This window comes from Alosa sapidissima, chromosome 10 (assembly GCF_018492685.1).
Source record: "Alosa sapidissima isolate fAloSap1 chromosome 10, fAloSap1.pri, whole genome shotgun sequence".
Classification (NCBI taxonomy): Eukaryota; Metazoa; Chordata; class Actinopteri; order Clupeiformes; family Clupeidae; genus Alosa; species Alosa sapidissima.
This window is the reverse complement of record NC_055966.1, coordinates 547,795-565,448: the sequence shown is the minus strand read 5'-3', so window position 1 is coordinate 565,448 and position 17,654 is coordinate 547,795. Positions and strand designations below refer to the sequence as shown.

General features: G+C 38.4%; 1 protein-coding gene across 2 annotated transcripts in view; it reads left to right on the top strand.

Moving 5' to 3' along the window:
- Window positions 1–17,654, top strand: part of crppa (CDP-L-ribitol pyrophosphorylase A) — a 102,528-nt gene that overhangs the window by 74,185 nt on the left and 10,689 nt on the right. Inside the window, exons 7-8 of one of the 2 annotated variants that reach the window (XM_042106978.1) lie at window positions 3,451–3,522; window positions 6,101–6,190. In XM_042106978.1, coding sequence (XP_041962912.1) covers window positions 3,451–3,522; window positions 6,101–6,190 — 162 coding nt within the window. The remainder of the gene's footprint in view (window positions 1–3,450; window positions 3,523–6,100; window positions 6,191–17,654) is intronic. The other variant, XM_042106979.1, reaches the window with a different exon arrangement.

Genomic DNA, 17,654 nt, shown 5'->3' with positions numbered 1-17,654 from the left:
ATTAATCTCAGTTTAGGACTAATCAAGGATTTGTAGATCTAGGATTAAATTTTATTCGAGCTATGTTGCACCAATTAACTTTAAGCATGGTTTAACAAATCCACCTAAAACCTTAACTTGTGATTAAAAGCCTTAACCGGTTGGTTTCACCAACAAGTGTTAATATGCACCTAACTTTAAACCTAGTCTAAAGATCAGGTCACTGCCATGTTTAATTGCGTACATAATTGTTTGATTTAATCTTATTACAGATTCCTTGTTTAATCAGTACCTCCTTGAAAATTCCTCATCATCATGAAACTCCATAAGATTGAGATGGTCTCTTATTTTCCTTTGTGGGACTTGATTTTCTTCAATCTATCTAATATATGCAGCTTTTTTCAGAAATTTAAACCACCTACAGTAATTAATCCAGGTTTATGTGAACATTTAAACCAATATTAAAAGGATGGTATAAATGTAAACCTGATTATCTTTTAACTAGGTTTAAAGTTTGGTGCAACTGGATTAATGGATAAACCTTGATTTAATCCAGGTTAAAAAGTAATCCTGGTTGGTGCAACCCACCTCAGATGTTAAATGACTAAATGTGATTTCTAATGCTTTTAATAATCATGTTTTCAAATGTTGTACTCTGTTTGGTCAATGTGACCCTTGAGACTCAAGACCATGGTTCTAAGGAAAAGGATTTTAATGTCAATTAATTCAGACCAATAAACCAATCTGATAATATAGCTGCAAGCAGCAATGCGGGGGCCAAGCAGTGCGCTATAGCAGGAATGGCATTACCATGCCATGAGCAAGCACTCACAGCAAGTTTGATTGCCATTGGATAAAGAATGGCTGAGAAATAAGCTCATTTACTTTGTTACAGCGCCCCTAGAGGCCAAATTACACCAATGTCCTTGTGCGCTCTCACAATCAGCTACCATGTCCCTCTACCAGGTTTGGACTTCATACACCAAAGTGTTGCTGAGATGTGAGCTCACTTTCTTTATTACAGCACCCTTAGAGGTCAAATGAGACCACTTTCCTTGCATGTCCTCACAATCAGCTAATATGTCCATGTATCAAGTTTGGACTTCATACAACGAAGCGTTGCTGAGATATGAGCCCACTTGTATTACAGCGCCCCCTATAGAGGCCAAATGATGCCAATTTCCTACTGTGTCCTCACAATGAGGTACCAAGTCCCTGTACCAAGGTTGGACTTCATACATCAAAGCGTTGCTAAGATAGGAGCTCACTTCCAGTATTGCAGCGCCCCCTATAGAGGCCAAATGATTCCAATTTCCTAGTGCGTCATCATAATCAGGTAACAGGTCCTTATACCAAGTTTGGACTTTTTACTCTGAAGCGTTGCTGAGATACAAGCTCACTTCCTGTATTACAGCGCCCCCTATAGAGGCCACATGATGCCAATTTCGTAGTGCGTCCTCACAATCAGATACCAAGTCCCTGTACCAAGTTTGGACTTCATACATTAAAGCATAGCCGAGATGTTAGCCCACTTCCTGTAAGGCGGCATTGTCGCCATGTGTGATTGGCTGTCACGGGCAAATAAACTTGAAATTAAAAAATCTGACAAGTATCGTTTGTGCGGCTCGGTCTGAAGATCACCTCCGCCAAGTTTTGTGAAAATCGGATGAAATTTGTAACCGCTGAAACTTTTCGTAGTGTTTGGACCAAATCCAATATGGCGGAGGTCCAATATGGCGGAAAGTGATGGGATAGGGGTCGATGAACTCAGGATGTTCCAAGGATTAAGACGCTACCTCAATTGTGAAAATCAGACAAAAGAGTCAAGGATCACGTGCATGAACGCATGTCCAGCATTGAACTGGTGGTGGAGCTAGAGTGTTCAATGTATATGCATAAAAATTGCTGTGAGTGATTGGGACAGTGTCCTGACTAATGGTATCGAGTTTTGTTATGTTATCTCAAAGCGTCACGGAGATGTTAGTCCACTTCCTGTTTGGCGGCTTCATCACCATATTTGATTTGCTGTCACGGGCAAACAAAAATCTAATTGAAAAATCTGACAAGTATCGTTTGTGCGGCTCGGGCTGAAGATTGTCTCCGCCAAGTTCTGTGAAAATCGGATGAAATTTGTAACCGCTGAAACTTTTCGTAGAGTTTGGACTAAATCCAATATGGCGGAGGTCCAATATGGCGGAAAGTGATGGTATAGGGGTCGATGAACTTGGGATGTTCCAAGGATTAAGACGCTACCTCAATTGTGAAAATCGGACAAAAGAGTCAAGGATCACGCGCATGAACGCATGTCCAGCATTGAACTGGTGGTGGCGCTAGAGTGTTCAATGTATATGCATAAAAATTGCTGTGAGTGATTGGGACAGTGTCCTGACTAATGGTATCGAGTTTTGTTATGTTAACTCAAAGCGTCACGGAGATGTTAGTCCACTTCCTGTTTGGCGGCTTCATCACCATATTTGATTGGCTGTCACGGGCAAACAAAAATCTAATTGAAAAATCTGACAAGTATTGTTGTTGCGGCTCGGGCAGAAGATCATCTCCGCCAAGTTCTGTGAAAATCGGATGAAATTTGTAACCTCTGAAACTTTTCGTAGAGTTTGGACTAAATCCAATATGGCGGAGGTCCAATATGGCGGAAAGTGACGTAATAGGAGTCATTGAACTTAGGTCAGTCCAGGGATTCCAACAGTGCCTGATTTGTGAAAATCGGATGCACCGTTCAATGGTCACATGCGTTAATGCAATCCAGTTTTGACCCATTGGTGGCGCTAGAGCGTTGGGCATAGAGTTCTGTAAATTGGTGAGAGTGATCATGGGACAGTGCTGAATCAGTGTACCAAATTTCATAACTTTAGACCCAGCGATTCAATTTTCGGCCAGATTTTGACCTGTTGGTGGCGCTAGATGGCTGGGTTTAGAGGTCTGTAAATAAGTGTGAGTGGTCAGTGGAGTGTCCCGAAACTTTCTGCCAAAAAATCTGAACTTTTTAGCCAGGCATTCTATGGGCTGCCATAGACTCCAATGGTAGACTAATAATAATAGGAAAAGCTAGTAACTCAATGGGTGCCTTCGCAGCTTCCCTGCTTGGCCCCCAATAATATATATGCACTGTGCAATTCCATGTGTATGATAAGTCCACTGGTTGCAGATCAGTTAGACCCTCAACTCTTAAAGATTACAGCCCCTGTCATGGCTGAACCTTTGATTGCATTTTTAACACACACTCTTCTTTCATTATATTTATATTAATATAACGTTTGGTGTTGGATCCTGAAGTTTTTCTTGATTGTTTTCATCTGGAGTAAAGGAATAGTTAAAAAGATCTGAGGTATACTAAAATTCCCTGCATTTTCAGAGTCAATAATATGCAATATGATGTTAACTGTAAATTATATTTTACATGCAATATAATGTTATCTGTAAATTAACAACATCATATTTATGTGTTTAAAGTGGGTGGATGCAATACCAAACATAGAACAAGGCATGACTCTCTCAACCAACAGGAATTTGATCAAACTTTCTGTGAGTATTTCTATATTTTTTGTGTAACATTTTCTTAATTATTTTTTTTGTTAAGTATTTGTTAAATTGTTTTAATTTTGATGTCTGTGTGTGGAGCGCTTTGGATTGCACTTTGTGCATCAAACAAGTGCTACAGTGGGCATTACTTAAAATTGGCCAGCTTCCCTCAAGGTCCGCCCGTGACATCACACGGGATCACGCGACTTTAATTTGTATTTCTCCAGTGACGCTGCAACGACGCTGCAACGACGCTGCAACAACCCAAACAACCGGCAGATGGCTCTTGTGAGCAGGTTGTCTCGTAAAAAGAAATGGAGCCTGGAAAACCCTACACAGACTTCACTACAGACTTTAGCAGACTGGTTTAGAAATAATTTAATAGCCAGAAATATGCCTGCCCTGCCCTAGTAAAGAAATATTTGGTGAATCCCATTTGCAGCCGTAGAAGAAACGCAGGACGAATGAAACATTCCGGTTTTCTCCGAGTGCAACGATGATAGACAGACATCATTTGGACAAAATATAGAGCATATTAACCTCCGTTGCTCAGCCAAATACCTTCCTGTTACGTCCTGTTATCACAGAGTTACAGGCGATAAACGATTTGATGGTCACAAGTTTACTTCATTAGCGGTTTATTTTTTTTTATTACGCTATTAAAGAGTGTTTTTCATTTAAAGGTTTGACTTCATGCTTTTTCAGTAGAGCATTTAGTGCTCTCCCCAATCCCAGACGTTTGTTTGTAATGGATGCAGGATGAATGAAACAAAACACACGTTCGACTTCTCCTTAAATAACTGTGGAATTCCCATACCAGGTGATGATGCTACCAGTTAGAACACTCTCAACCGCTGAAGTGTAGAAGGCCATCATGATGGATGTAGAAACTTTAAATTTCCTTAGCTGACGAAGGAAGTAGAGTCGTTGTCTGGACTTCTTCAGAACATTTAGTTCACTAAATAATTTAGAAAGGAAACTGAAAGTCATATAGTAGAGGTCCTGGGTAAGATTTGTATGCACATCATTTAGCGGAGAATATCTCAATTGTTATAGACTAATATGACCCCATTGAACAACGTGGAATGTGTGCCAAAATCTCTACCCGGGACGAAAGTCCTGAAAATGACCACAACAGATGACACTATTATCACATTACAGGTGAATGGGACTTTTTTCCCCTTTATAGATATCCCCATATATTTCTACCAGATTAATCTTCATATTAAGAGAAATATTTTTTGTATTACACTTTGCCTAAAAAATAAAATAAAATATGCAAATGAGGCAATATCTCATTAAATATGCGTGACATGCACTCAGGACCTTAAGATGCTTCTACTACTTGATTGGAGTCCACCTGTGCCTAATTAACTGGACATTATTAGAAAAGGCACACATCTCTTTATATAAGGTCTCACAGTTGATGGTGTATGTCAGAGTGAAAACCAAGCTCTGAGGTTGAAGAATTGTCCCTAGACCTGTGAGACAGGGTTGTGTGAAGACACAGATCTGGGGAAGGATACAATAACATTTCTGCAGCATTGGAAGTGCCCAAGAGCACAGTAGCCTCCATCATTCTCAAATGGAAAAGTTTGGAACAACCAACAGTCTTGCTAAATCTGGCCGCTCAGCCAAACTGAGTAATCCAGACAAGTAACCAAGGACATGGTCACTATGAATGAGATCCAGAGTTCCTTAGAGAAGATGAGAGAAGTGTAAAGAAGGACAAACATCATTTTTAATTTGTGATTTATTCAAAACCACCACGCAATATTTAAATAAATCAAGTACATTGTACCTGTAAGAAGGAAACAGAAGGAACTATACAGTTAAGAACAAAAGTATTTGGTAACACTTTATAATAACAACACACAATTCATAATTTGGTATTTGCTACTTAATAGTTTATGGTTTGTTCATCATTTGTAATTTATTGTTCATACATAATTTATCAGTAAAGCATTTGTTAACACAGTTATAAATGGTTTCTTCATAGTTAATAAGCCTATTTCTAAAATATTGTTAATACTTAATAAATGATGCAATAATATGTTTTTGATTAAGTAATATTTCCATTATTAACAGTTGTTACATGCACATGCACTAATGATTAGTTAGGGTGAGGATACATATTTTATAAACCACTTCCTAATACTATAATTCATAATTAACTCAGGAGTTACAAGTGGTTAGTTAATGATATTTTGTGAGCTCATCTAAAGTGAGGATGTTTTATGCCTTTCTGTGAGTTTGTTCATTCACTCATTTATTCATTAATGCACTGCGTTAAACCACTGGTTTAATTGTACTTGTTATGGGCACAGATATTCCTCTATATCTACCCATCTTTGCAGTATGTTTCACTTAGTATTCATTACTAATCTAGGTGCAGAGGCCTGAATAATATATAATTAATATAAATGAGTAATATATGTATTGAAACAAGTATAGCTTAAGTTTTTTCACTGTATGGCATTTGGGTTGAGGCCCAAATCAATTATTTCAATGTGATTTTCTGTATGCCAATGTGTGACTGCAAATCCACTTTGCAGATGTAGTTCTCTTTTGCTATCAACAGGTGAACAGCCCTAAATCTGTGGAGATTGAGGAATTTATGAAAATGTGTGAAGAAACCAAGGATGTTCTGTATCCATTTGTCATTCTTTGGGTAGGTACATAAGCAATTGAAGCAAAACCATACTCAACCATGACCAATCTCATAAAGGTGTAGTCCAGTACACTTTTTGTTAAACTATTTAATCCAGAAATGGGTGGAGGAGAAGGGTGTTTTATATTATATTTATTTAGAAGAAAAATCACCTCAAAGACCCAGTCCACAGTTTGTAGGTCTTTGAGGGGATTTTTCTAAAAGATGTAATGATATTGTATTGGCCAAAACATAAGATTTTTTCTCGAAAATAAAGACATTTCTAAATGACCCCTTTGAACTTTTAAACAGTGGTACGCATTTCATAATTTCCTAATTTTTGAGATACACTACCGTTCAAAAGTTATAGAAAGAAATGGCTGATCTTTAATGCAATATCTACATTGCCAAGTATCAGCAACCATTAATCCAATGTTCCAAAGGCACATTCTGTTGACTTTTCTGATATAATTTTAAAAGGTTAACTGTGAAACCATTGGAGAACCCTTTTGCAATTATGTAAGCACATAATGTAATCTGAAAACTGCTTCCCTAATTAAAATAAACAATGCAACTGATCTCAGCTGGTATTCTGTCTATCATGGAGTGGAATGGACATTTCTAAGTGACCCCAAACTGAATGGTAACGTATGTCTGTAAAGATGTCTGTATAATTTCTGTATCATCCTCAAATTACGTTTCTTTGTATATGGTCAGTTGAAGTGTGATGGCACCAAATAACTGACAATATTTCAGGTAGCAAGTTGCCTTGATTTTAATATTGTCTGTTCTGTTGTTGACATTGACCTGACTAGTTTTAGAGGAACCTTACTTAATGCAATTTATATTCTCCCCTGTGTAAGAATGTCTCCCATCTAGTGGTTAGATGTCCCAAGGTCTCAAGTCCTGCTTTGTTTATTGTATGTATTAGGGCTACGGTCATCATCGCACATCAAAAATTGGCACTAGTTCCAAACTCCTAAATAGGCATGTCAAAACATAAACTTTTCTCTGAATAAGCAATAACAAAATATTAATAAAACTTTCTGTACTACAGACATCCCAACCTGCAAAAAGTCTTTAGCCTACTTAAGATTAATATATAATGTCTAGTCAGTAGCCTACACCAAATAAGGAAGGCCTATAGATAGAAATTGTGAAAATATGTAGATTTTGGTAGTTTGGTCTTTTCATGTAGCCTTGGCAACTAGCCATCTAGTAGGCTATAGGCCTGAATAATATGCACATGAATTGACACTTGTAAACTCACCTCAACATGTCTTTTGCAATCATTTAACCCGCCATGGGCAAAGCTAAAGTCACTGTTACAAACAGTGCAGCATGCAAGAGTAGGCCTATCATTATTTTTTACTCGTATGATAGAAGAGTAGCCTTGGGTCTTACATTTTCCTTTTTTTGAGGCACTGCCTCTGTTATGACGCTCCTGTTCCTATACACTTAACTGATTAATTAAATTCGGGAGAAAAGAGATAAAAGCCCGCCTACACTGAAAAACTGATTGGTTGATTTAGCGAAACAGTCCAATGAGGATGCTCTCTGTCTTGGATGTGCTCAGGCACACACGCACCACCAGCTCTCTCTCTCTCTCCTGTCGTGTGCGCGCTACACTCAGATGCACACGCGGTCTCGCATGCGCGCTCTTGATTGCTCACTCTAGATTCTGGGAGATTTTATCTAGTTTGCAGGCGTCAGGGAGCCGCTATCAATATGCGGGAGACTCCCGGAACTTCCCGGAGACTTGGGATGTGTGTGTACTATTTCATTGCTTGTGTCTGATGCATCATTCCAATAAAACACTCTTTTAGACAAGGAATTAATCATTTAATTTTGCCTGTTAACCGAGCTAGCTAGCTAACTAACGTTAGCACAGTAAATGGAAAGTGAATGGGAATGGCTAGTGATGTTCGCTAGCTAGGTAGCAGCTAAGGACTTTGGTTAAACTTGTATATTGTTGCAAACTAACCTGAAATAATACACGTTCAGCAACTTTGTTGTAGTCTACTAGTTCTAGCAAAACTATGTTAGTTAGTTGGCCAAAACTAAATTCAGATTCATAGCCTACATCCTGATTTGTTGATATTGAGGAAATGATTCCATGCAATGGCTTGGGCTTCAGGGCCCCTGGGCCTGGGCCCGGTAGGCCCGTGCAGTAATCCATCCCTGTGTACATGGAGAGTTGACCTCAGCTATGTATATGTAAATGAGGATTTCTAAGCCAATAGGTTTGCTTCGAATTGGTAGTGGTGGTGGTGGTAATTAACTCATTGAATGCCAAGCTGTTTTCGGGAGCTTTGTCCTAGAGTGCCAGCAATCTAGACCATTGTTGATGATTTTTGTACAGCCACAGCATATTCTGTGTTATAGCTATGAACACATACAATGGCTCGTTTAAAAGGTGAGACTTTAAGCTCTCGGTGGGTGCAAACCGTGCACACCTCGGTTCCTGAGAAATCGCAAGCTAAACAGTGGCTAGTTTTCATCAAAATCGCTGTTTTTTTCTAGAAATGGATATATAACGTCTTTCATGAAATATGAAGTGTTGCCTGTTACTTACTTGTGTAAACTTTCCGGGAAGTGATCAGCGAGACCTGGCGAGACTGCCACCTAGTGATAGACCCACGAACATGGCCTGGTTTTGACCTGACGTGCATGCGTCACTGATTCGACCCAAAGCGGCAACCGAATTATGATAAAATGTCCAGATAAAATGTCCAGATTGTGCGTTTTCATGAGTTTTTGATCGTCATATATTTTGTTTCCATTAATCACAGAGTTCCCAAAATCACATAAAAGGTGTGTTAGAGTGTCTAGTTTCGTAATTTAAAAAAAAAGCTAAAAACGTAATATTAAGTTTTTGGCACTCAATGAGTTAAACATTAATGGGGCCGCATTTATGAATGGGAAATGTTGATTTTGTTAACAAACAACTGAAAATCGTACACAGTGGATCTTTAAACCCAGAAAGACGGTGCAAACATTCTGACAACACATACAAATGGAATTCTTTGGGGTTGTATAGGGTATTGTTATGCCTGGATGTTAAAATGCCTATGGGGCATATAGCTGCGTAACTAGTTAACTTAAAGTAAAAGAGAAAAGTCAACACAAACAAGGAAGTAAACTAGGAATTACCAGTGCATGAAAATGCAAAACATATATTAACATAAAATTAGAGCTTGATCATCTGGAGACTTCGCTCACTGTCATGCACAACTGACAGACGGAGGAAGTCATTTGTCCCCAGGGCCACTGTTCAATGCTTCACTTTAGGGTAGAGGAGAGATAGACTTCTCTGCATAGTCTGTCTGCCTCTCCACCTTCTCCATGTTTGTGTACGTACTGTCCACTAGCATACTGTTTTACATGCTATATTAGCACATACTGTATGCATATCCCCTCCCTCCCTCCCTCCCTCCCACAGCCTGGATTGTGGCCATACTTAATACTTTTTTATTCAATACTTGACCAATGGCTGCAACCCTATTACTTCAACCTATTCTTGCACTGATATCGTTTTTATATTACTTGTCTACATTATTCTCTTATATGTATTTTATGCTGGTCTCTAGACTTTATTCTTGCACTGTTGCACTGTTGGACTTACTTATTTGCACCATCACCATGACCTTACCATGCATATGGAACTACGGGCTCAGTCCCTGCCCTATTTGATACCAGCAACATGTTTCAAAAAAAGTTGGGACAGGGGTAACAAAATTCTGGAAAGGTTGTGTAAACCTGTGTGCACAAATGATGCAACAATGTCATTTTAATGCTTCTTCACATAAAATTGTGACATATTTAGGGAGTTAATTATCTACAGGACATAACATTATTAAAACATTCAGAGAATCCAGAGAAATATTTGCAAACAAGGGAAATAGCTGAAAAACAAATTGGATGGCCGTGGTCTTTTGGACCTCAGATAGCACTGCATCAACACCAGACCTGTTTCCAGACCTGTCATTGTGTGGGCTCAGGAAAACCTCTGATAACCACTGTCTATGTGCCCAGTTTGATACTCAATTCAAACACTGCAGTCAAAATTGTAACAGCAAAAATTGTATTGAGAAATGAGACAGAAAATACCACCCTCTTATCTGGGCCTGAGCTTGTTTAAAATGGACTGAGGTAACGTGGAAAAAAGGTCCTGTGGTTAGACCAATCAAAGTTTGCCATTCTTTTTTGAAATCATGGACTCATTTGGGCTAAAGAGGAGAGGGCCTATCCAAGTATTCAACCTATCCAACTTGTTATAGCGCTCAGTTCCAAACCCAACATCTATGACGGTGTGGAGGAGCATTAGTGCCTACAGCATGGGCATCTTGCACATTTGGCAAAGCATAATCAATTCTCAATAATGTATACAGGTTCTGAGCAACATATATTGCCATCCAGGTAATGTCTTTTCCAGGGACGACTTTGAATATTTCAGGAAAACAATGGCAAAATGAATTCTGCACATATTTAAATAGTATTTCTCCATAGAGGAAGAGTCCAGGTGCTAAGATGACCTGTCTGCAGTCCAGATTTGTCAAATTAGGTGCATAATGGAATGAAAAACATGACTAAGAATACCCCATACCAGAGGTGGGAGTAAGTCACACATGTGCAAGTCACAAGCAAGTCTCTAGTCTTAACCTACAAGTCTCAAGCAAGTCCAAGTCATTTTTTGTGACAGTCAAGCAAGTCAAGTCAAGTCATAGCTTGGGTCAAGCAAGTCAAGTCAAGTCATAGCCAAATAATTGAAATTCATGATGATTTACCCATGTTTTCATTCTAAAATAAGCTACAATAGGCTAGTTATGAACTGCTGGAGTTTTATTTGTAACAAACAAATAGACATTCATTCAAGCCACATAGCCTACATCTGAACGGTTTGATGAAATGTATATGAATAAAAATAAATGTATTTCAAGTAGACCTATTATAAAATAGCCTATTATTGTTTCAATATGCCTCAAATATTAGGTAGCCTAGCTACATCAAATCATGAAAATATATTCAAACAGTTCAAGTTACACCTGTCCTGACCTGTCACATCTCCAGGGAACCAATAATGTTGAAAAAGTGGACTAATCAAAGTCAAAGTCAAAGTCAGCTTTATTGTCAATTTCTTCACATGTTCCAGACATACAAAGAGATCGAAATTACGTTTCTCACTATCCCACGGTGAAGACAAGACATATTTTACCAATTTAGGTCCACAGACAAACATAACATTCAAGTAAACAAAAAAGTAAGTAAATAAAAAAGTAAGTAAATAAGTAAATAAGAGGGCACATATAATAATGAAAAAATAAGAGCAGCAAAATGTGGTTGAAAATGTGCATAGACAGTCAATAAAAATACTAGTGCAAATTCAGGCCAATAAAAGGCTTGGGTAGTTCTGTTTGACCTAAGTTAGAAGAAAGTGGCATAGTGGTGCAAGTTATGTAAGAGCAGCAGAAGTGTTGTGTTTTCAGGACAACAACACCAGTTGTAAAGTGTACAAGTGTGCAAGTGTGCAAGTGGAGTAGTGCAGGCGGCCATTTTGGGTCCAATGTCCAGGATGTTATGTAGCTGAGGGTGGAGGGGGGAGAGGAGGGAGAGAGTTCAGCATCCTTACGGCTTGGTGTATGAAGCTGTTGGTGAGTCTGGTAGTGCGGGAGCGCAGGCTTCTGTACCTCTTCCCAGAGGGCAGTAGATCAAACAGATTGTGAGCGGGGTGACTTGCATCACTCACAATTTTGGTCGCCTTGCGGGTGAGGTGGGTGGTGTAAATGTCCTTCAGGGAGGGGAGTGAAGCACCAATAATCAATCAATCAAACGCTGCCACCGACGTCACTGCCAAACTTTGACAAGTGCGACAGCGCAATGGGTTTTAGGAGGGTTTAGGACCGTCAATGCTATATCATATTATACATACCGTAAAACTTCAAATAATAGCCGAGTCCCAAACTGACGCCTGTCTCTTTTAAACGCCTGGCGTGGCTACAGGTTTGGGTTAAAGGCCGGGCTCCAATAGAGGCCTGGTCTGTTTTTTAGCTTCGGGTTGTATTTAATCGTCTAAAAAAAAAAAAGCCCAATTCACACCAAAGATTTGCAATGACACGAAACCGTTGCAGAAAGGAGTTGCAGCAGTGTGAATTAGATGTTGCACGTTGTCGCAAGCCATAGCAAAGCATTCACCATGTCTGGTCACAGTTGCAAGGTTTTAGAATGTAGCATCAAGTTGCTGGTTAATAGTGTAGCGCACTAATAATGTTGCAGCTCATCTCGTCGCGAATCTTTGGTTTGATTTGGGCTTAAGCATGGTGCAGTCTGTGCACGTTATGAGATGGCATTAAAAGACTGCGTTGGGGAAAAGCTAGAGTTCCAAATTGTATAACTTTTTTCAATATGAACTATGCCCATACAGTATGTCCGACTTCGTCATCGTTCAATTCATCCCTTGTGTTTAAAATTTGCGGATAGGCCGATGGTAGTCTAAGCTTGTTTTTATGCTGGCAACAAAACAAAAGGGTTTGCAAACATTATTCTTTATTCTAAATGCGTACTGCCATGGCAATAACGAGAAAGAAATCAGAAAAGGAATTTACCTTAGTTAAATGATGTAAAGTCAAGTGTGCTTCTGTGGGTCTGGTGTGTGTGAGCGCAGTTTTGTCTGGTCACAGTTGCATGGTTTTAGAATGTTGCATCAAGTTGCTGGTTTAGAATGTTGCAGCTCATCTCGTCGCAAATCTTTGGTGTGATTTCGGCTTAAGCATGGTGCAGTCTGTGCACGTTATGATTAGATGACATTAGGCTACTGCGTTGGGGAAAAGCTAGAGTTCCAAATTGTATGACTTTTTTCAATATGAATGATGCCCTTATGTCCGACTTCGTCATCGTTCAATTCACCCCTTGTGTTTAAAATTTGCGGATAGGCCGATGGTAGCCTATGCTTGTTTTTATGTAAAGTCAAGTGCGCTTCTATGGGTCTGGTGTGTGCAAGCGCAGTTTTTATTGATGAGTCGGAGTGGCAAGTGCTGCGTAGTTGCAGTGGAATGTAGAAACTTCTCACTCTTAGGCCTACTCATACACGGCGCTGAAATTGCGTATTTAGCTGTCTATATTCGAATCATATGCTGGGGGAAAAATCGTCGGACATCCATGATTTTGTTATTCAGCACCCCTGGTCAAAAATATGTTTCCGCGCGCCTGGAAGTAGGCTATGATTTGAAATGTAGACAAATATGCCAAATAAAATATGGGAGAAACGATATGGTTCATGCTCTCATGCTGTTTCATTCATGCCGAAAGAAAGGGAGAATGAAACATTATGCACGTTCCACTTTTGCATAAATAATTCCTTAATGGTTTTGGTCAGGGCTGAAAATGCAACTGTATTTGACAAAGGACCGATATAGACTATTTGCTAGCGACAAAATATGAGCTTTCAGTGTGATACGATCTCTTTGTAAATTAATGATTAAAACGTGTTTCATCTGTTCTGGCTGTCCCCGCTATTTGGATCTTAGGCTACTATATCTCACTTAATGAACAACATCTCAACACTAAATGAATGATGATCCGTAATTGTCATCAGATAGCCTAGTCATATAGGTAGACATGCAGTGTGTTTGAAATAATTAATTTGAAAATATTTTCCATCTTTGCAGAGGAAGTTTTGTGTAAAGGGAATTAAAGGCCTGTCTCATATAGACGCCTGTCTCTAATACTAGCCGGTGCAGTTTGGCGATTTGGGAAAATAAAAGCCTGGGCTATTATTTGGAGTTTTACGGTAAGCCTAACATGTGAAATAAGCTACTTTTCTATGCTGATTGCTGGCAGTTAGCTAGGCCTACTTACTGTTGTTAGCCTACTACTAGGCTGTAACGTATGGAACAGGGACGTGTTTAAGAGGGAGGGAGAAAGAAAGGTGCTTACTTTAGTTTTTACAACATTTTCGCTATATATCAAGATTAAACTTAGACAAGAAAATGTTTCACTTTGCCATTTCACACATTTTAACCTAATATGGCGTTAACTAAAAAGCATAATAGATTCAAAGCCAACTCTTAACATGCCTCAAATTTGACGTTAGGTTTCTAACACGACTAACTTCGGATGAAAATCAACGTGGTGGTGGTTATGTCGCTATTTTGCACACTTGCAGACTGCTGTTTATTTTTTCTTTTGACTTGTCAGATACATGACTGTGAAGCTAAACATTATTATGTTTTGGTATAAACGTAGAGCCTTCCATATTTGCAAGTTAGCCTACCTCAGTCTGTCTCATTTGATCTGGCACTTGCTGTTGGTCTGTCGCGTCGCGTCACTTGGTACAATGACAGGTTCGCTCGAGTGACGAGTGACGCATGCAACAGCACCTAAGTAGATTCTAAAATCGTAAAGTTAACTCCTTAATATTTATAAAAAAAATAAAAAGTCAAGTCATTTCAAGTCATTTGTCTCAAGTCTAAGTCAAGTTTCAAGTCATGAATAGCAAGTCAAAGTCAAGTCGAGTCTTTTATACATGTTGATCAAGCAAGTCTCAAGTCTTAAAAAATGTGAATCGAGTCTGACTCGAGTCAAGTCATGTGACTCGAGTACCCCATGTCTGCCCCATACTGTTGAGCCAAAATCCTATATCGGGGTGTAATGGGACAACATTTCATACTCAAAACTGTAGCAAATAGTCACCTCAGTTCCTAAACATTTACAGAATTGTGTTAAATGAAGAGGTGAAGCAGTACAGAGGTAAACATGCTCCCGTCCAAACTTTTTTTGAAACATGTTGCTGGCATCAAATTCAAAATGAACATATATTTTCCATGAAATAGTCCAAAGTTTCATTTTCAACATTTGATATGTTGTCTATGACCTTTTTGCTGCTAAATATGGGTTTACGAGACTTGTATATTGTGACATTCTGTTTTTATTTGCATTTTACACAATGTCCCAACTTTTTTTCTGTTTTGAGGTTGTAGTTGAGGGAAGAGGAAACAGTTCACAGGAGTCATAGGTGATGACAACTGACAGTTGGAATGGCTGAACAGTTGAAAAAAAGTTGGATCATTTAGTTACATTATTTAATAGTGAGTTATTGTAGTGAGGACTTTTATTTTGAAACAGTTGTGGGCAGAGTAAACAGTTGAACAGGATCTGTAGTCTTAAGAGATTGTATGCTTATAGTTTACAAGTTGAATGTAGCAGGCTTGTGCACAATTCAGAATTGAATTGAGAATGACTCTTAAATTCAAATTCAATTCTTGAATTTGAATTGAATTTGAATTAAGGTCAAAAACAGGATGTAGAATTACAATTCGAATTTGAATTAAAGGAAGTAGAATTGAAATTCAATGAAATTCGAAGAAATTCATATACATAATTTAAGGGTAGTGTTTAATCAATGAAGCTTCACAGTATATGTCTGATATGATTGTATTAAACACACAATTTGTAACTTAAGTAGAATTCAGGTTTTGTCTTTTGTTGAGATTACTTGCGTAAAATGAGTGTTACTTCATTTTGAGATAGAAAAGTAAACAATCAAGTAAACTATACTTGAATTGCTGAAGTTTGTGCTACACTGTAAAATTAGTTTATAACCTTACTTAAACCTGTTAGTTTTGAAAAGCATGCAAACTCATTGTCCTTGCAATTCCCATTCCAGATTTGTCTGTAATGTCAAGTTGTGCAAACAAACGCTCACTTAGTGTAGTGAACTTACAGTACACAGAATTGCTATTTCAACTAACTTGGTCGTTACAATTACAAGTTAAGTATACTGTATGTTTATTAAACACAACAGGTGTATTGAAGTTGTGCTAACTAATGTCACATTCAGCTAACTGATATGACAAAAATACATTTCCAGAATGCCACAGGCCCGACCTACATATTGTTAAAGGGATCAAATATTAATCTTTACTGAAATTCAATCTTAAGTTACAATAACACAGTGACACTAAAGGCTATATACTGTTTTTATTGATACACCACCCCATCAATGACTATCCAAAACAGACTGATCTCCTTGCAAACTTATATTGCTTCTAGAAATGGTGGTGTTGGCTGTCTATTAAATGGCACTCTCCTTTCTGGTCAGGATATTAATATCAACCCCAATGCCTTCACAACATCATGGATACACTTAACTGCAGAAATCAGGCCTTTGAATGCAGTGCATGTTTTTTTTTTAAAACTAAGGTTAACTAACAGGTTAAGTACAGTTAACTGACTAACTAACTTCACAGTGTAGCAAAACGTAAGCATAGTTTCCTTGATTTAAATGATCATGTTCACTTTTCCACCTCAACATTATATTACTCCTTTTAGCCAAGTAATCTCAAAAAGCAAAATCATCATAATCAATAAAAGACAAAAACTGAGTTATACTAACTAAACATTTTAAGTAAGAATAGCTATTCAATTTTACAGTGCAAAATAACTTTCCCAAAACTGAATGCATGCATTTCCACGGAATTATTTTTGGAATCTGATCCCTTATCATACCTGTTCATTCTTACTCGTCGCTCGACTTATCGTGACTTAATTCAAGATGGCTGCAAACGCTAAACTTTGTGAAGATACTGTCTGTATAAATCATCTTGTAAGTCAAAGTTCTCAATGTCTCGTTTTACATGTCAGGGCCCTCGGAAGTCTACCAATGAAGTGTGGAGATACATTGAGCCTCGTAAATGGTGTAAAACAGTGATTTATTTGCATGGTTAGCCCGATGCCGAAGCACCACCATTGAAAAAGCTGTTGGTAGCATCTGCTAACTAGCGCCAGATTTTGGAGTGCAGGGGACAAGCCGAGATGGGCTATGAGACATACGTTCACACTCGGTATCATGTTTCAACACACTTTAGGTCAATATCACACCGGAATTCTCCTTTAATGGGGGCCTAGTTGAGCAGCTGGCAGTTGATACAGGTGTAAATTACTTAAATTACCCCATTGTGATGTCATAGTGCCAATGCAAAGTCTATGGGGAAAATAACTTTGATTGTTAATATCTCAAAAAGTATAAAGTTTACAAAAACATTCCTCAAGTGTCCTTTTCAAGACATACGTTACAAAGTCTGAACGAAGTTTCTATGTTAAACGGTTGAAACTGAATTAATTGGTGGGGAAATTGGTGGGAAAAATAATAAGAACAAGTAAACTTCGGATAACAGAACAGTGCATTTTCATTACATTACATTACATTTGGCTGACACATAACCAAAGCGACTAACAACATGTTAACAGTTTAAGCTTTTTAAAGCAATTTTCTCAACAATTCTAGGACAATTAAAAAACTGCAATGACTATTCCCTGTACCAGGAGTTGGGTAGCATCTTGAGTCAAGTAAGTCCTGATTTTCCATATGTTGTAAAGTGCGAAACGGCACGACCGGGCAACCAAGGCAACATGATCGGAGAAGGTTAGTTGGTTGTCTAGAACGACTCCTACATTTCTTGCAGTCCTGGTAGGTGCAACAGACAGGGAG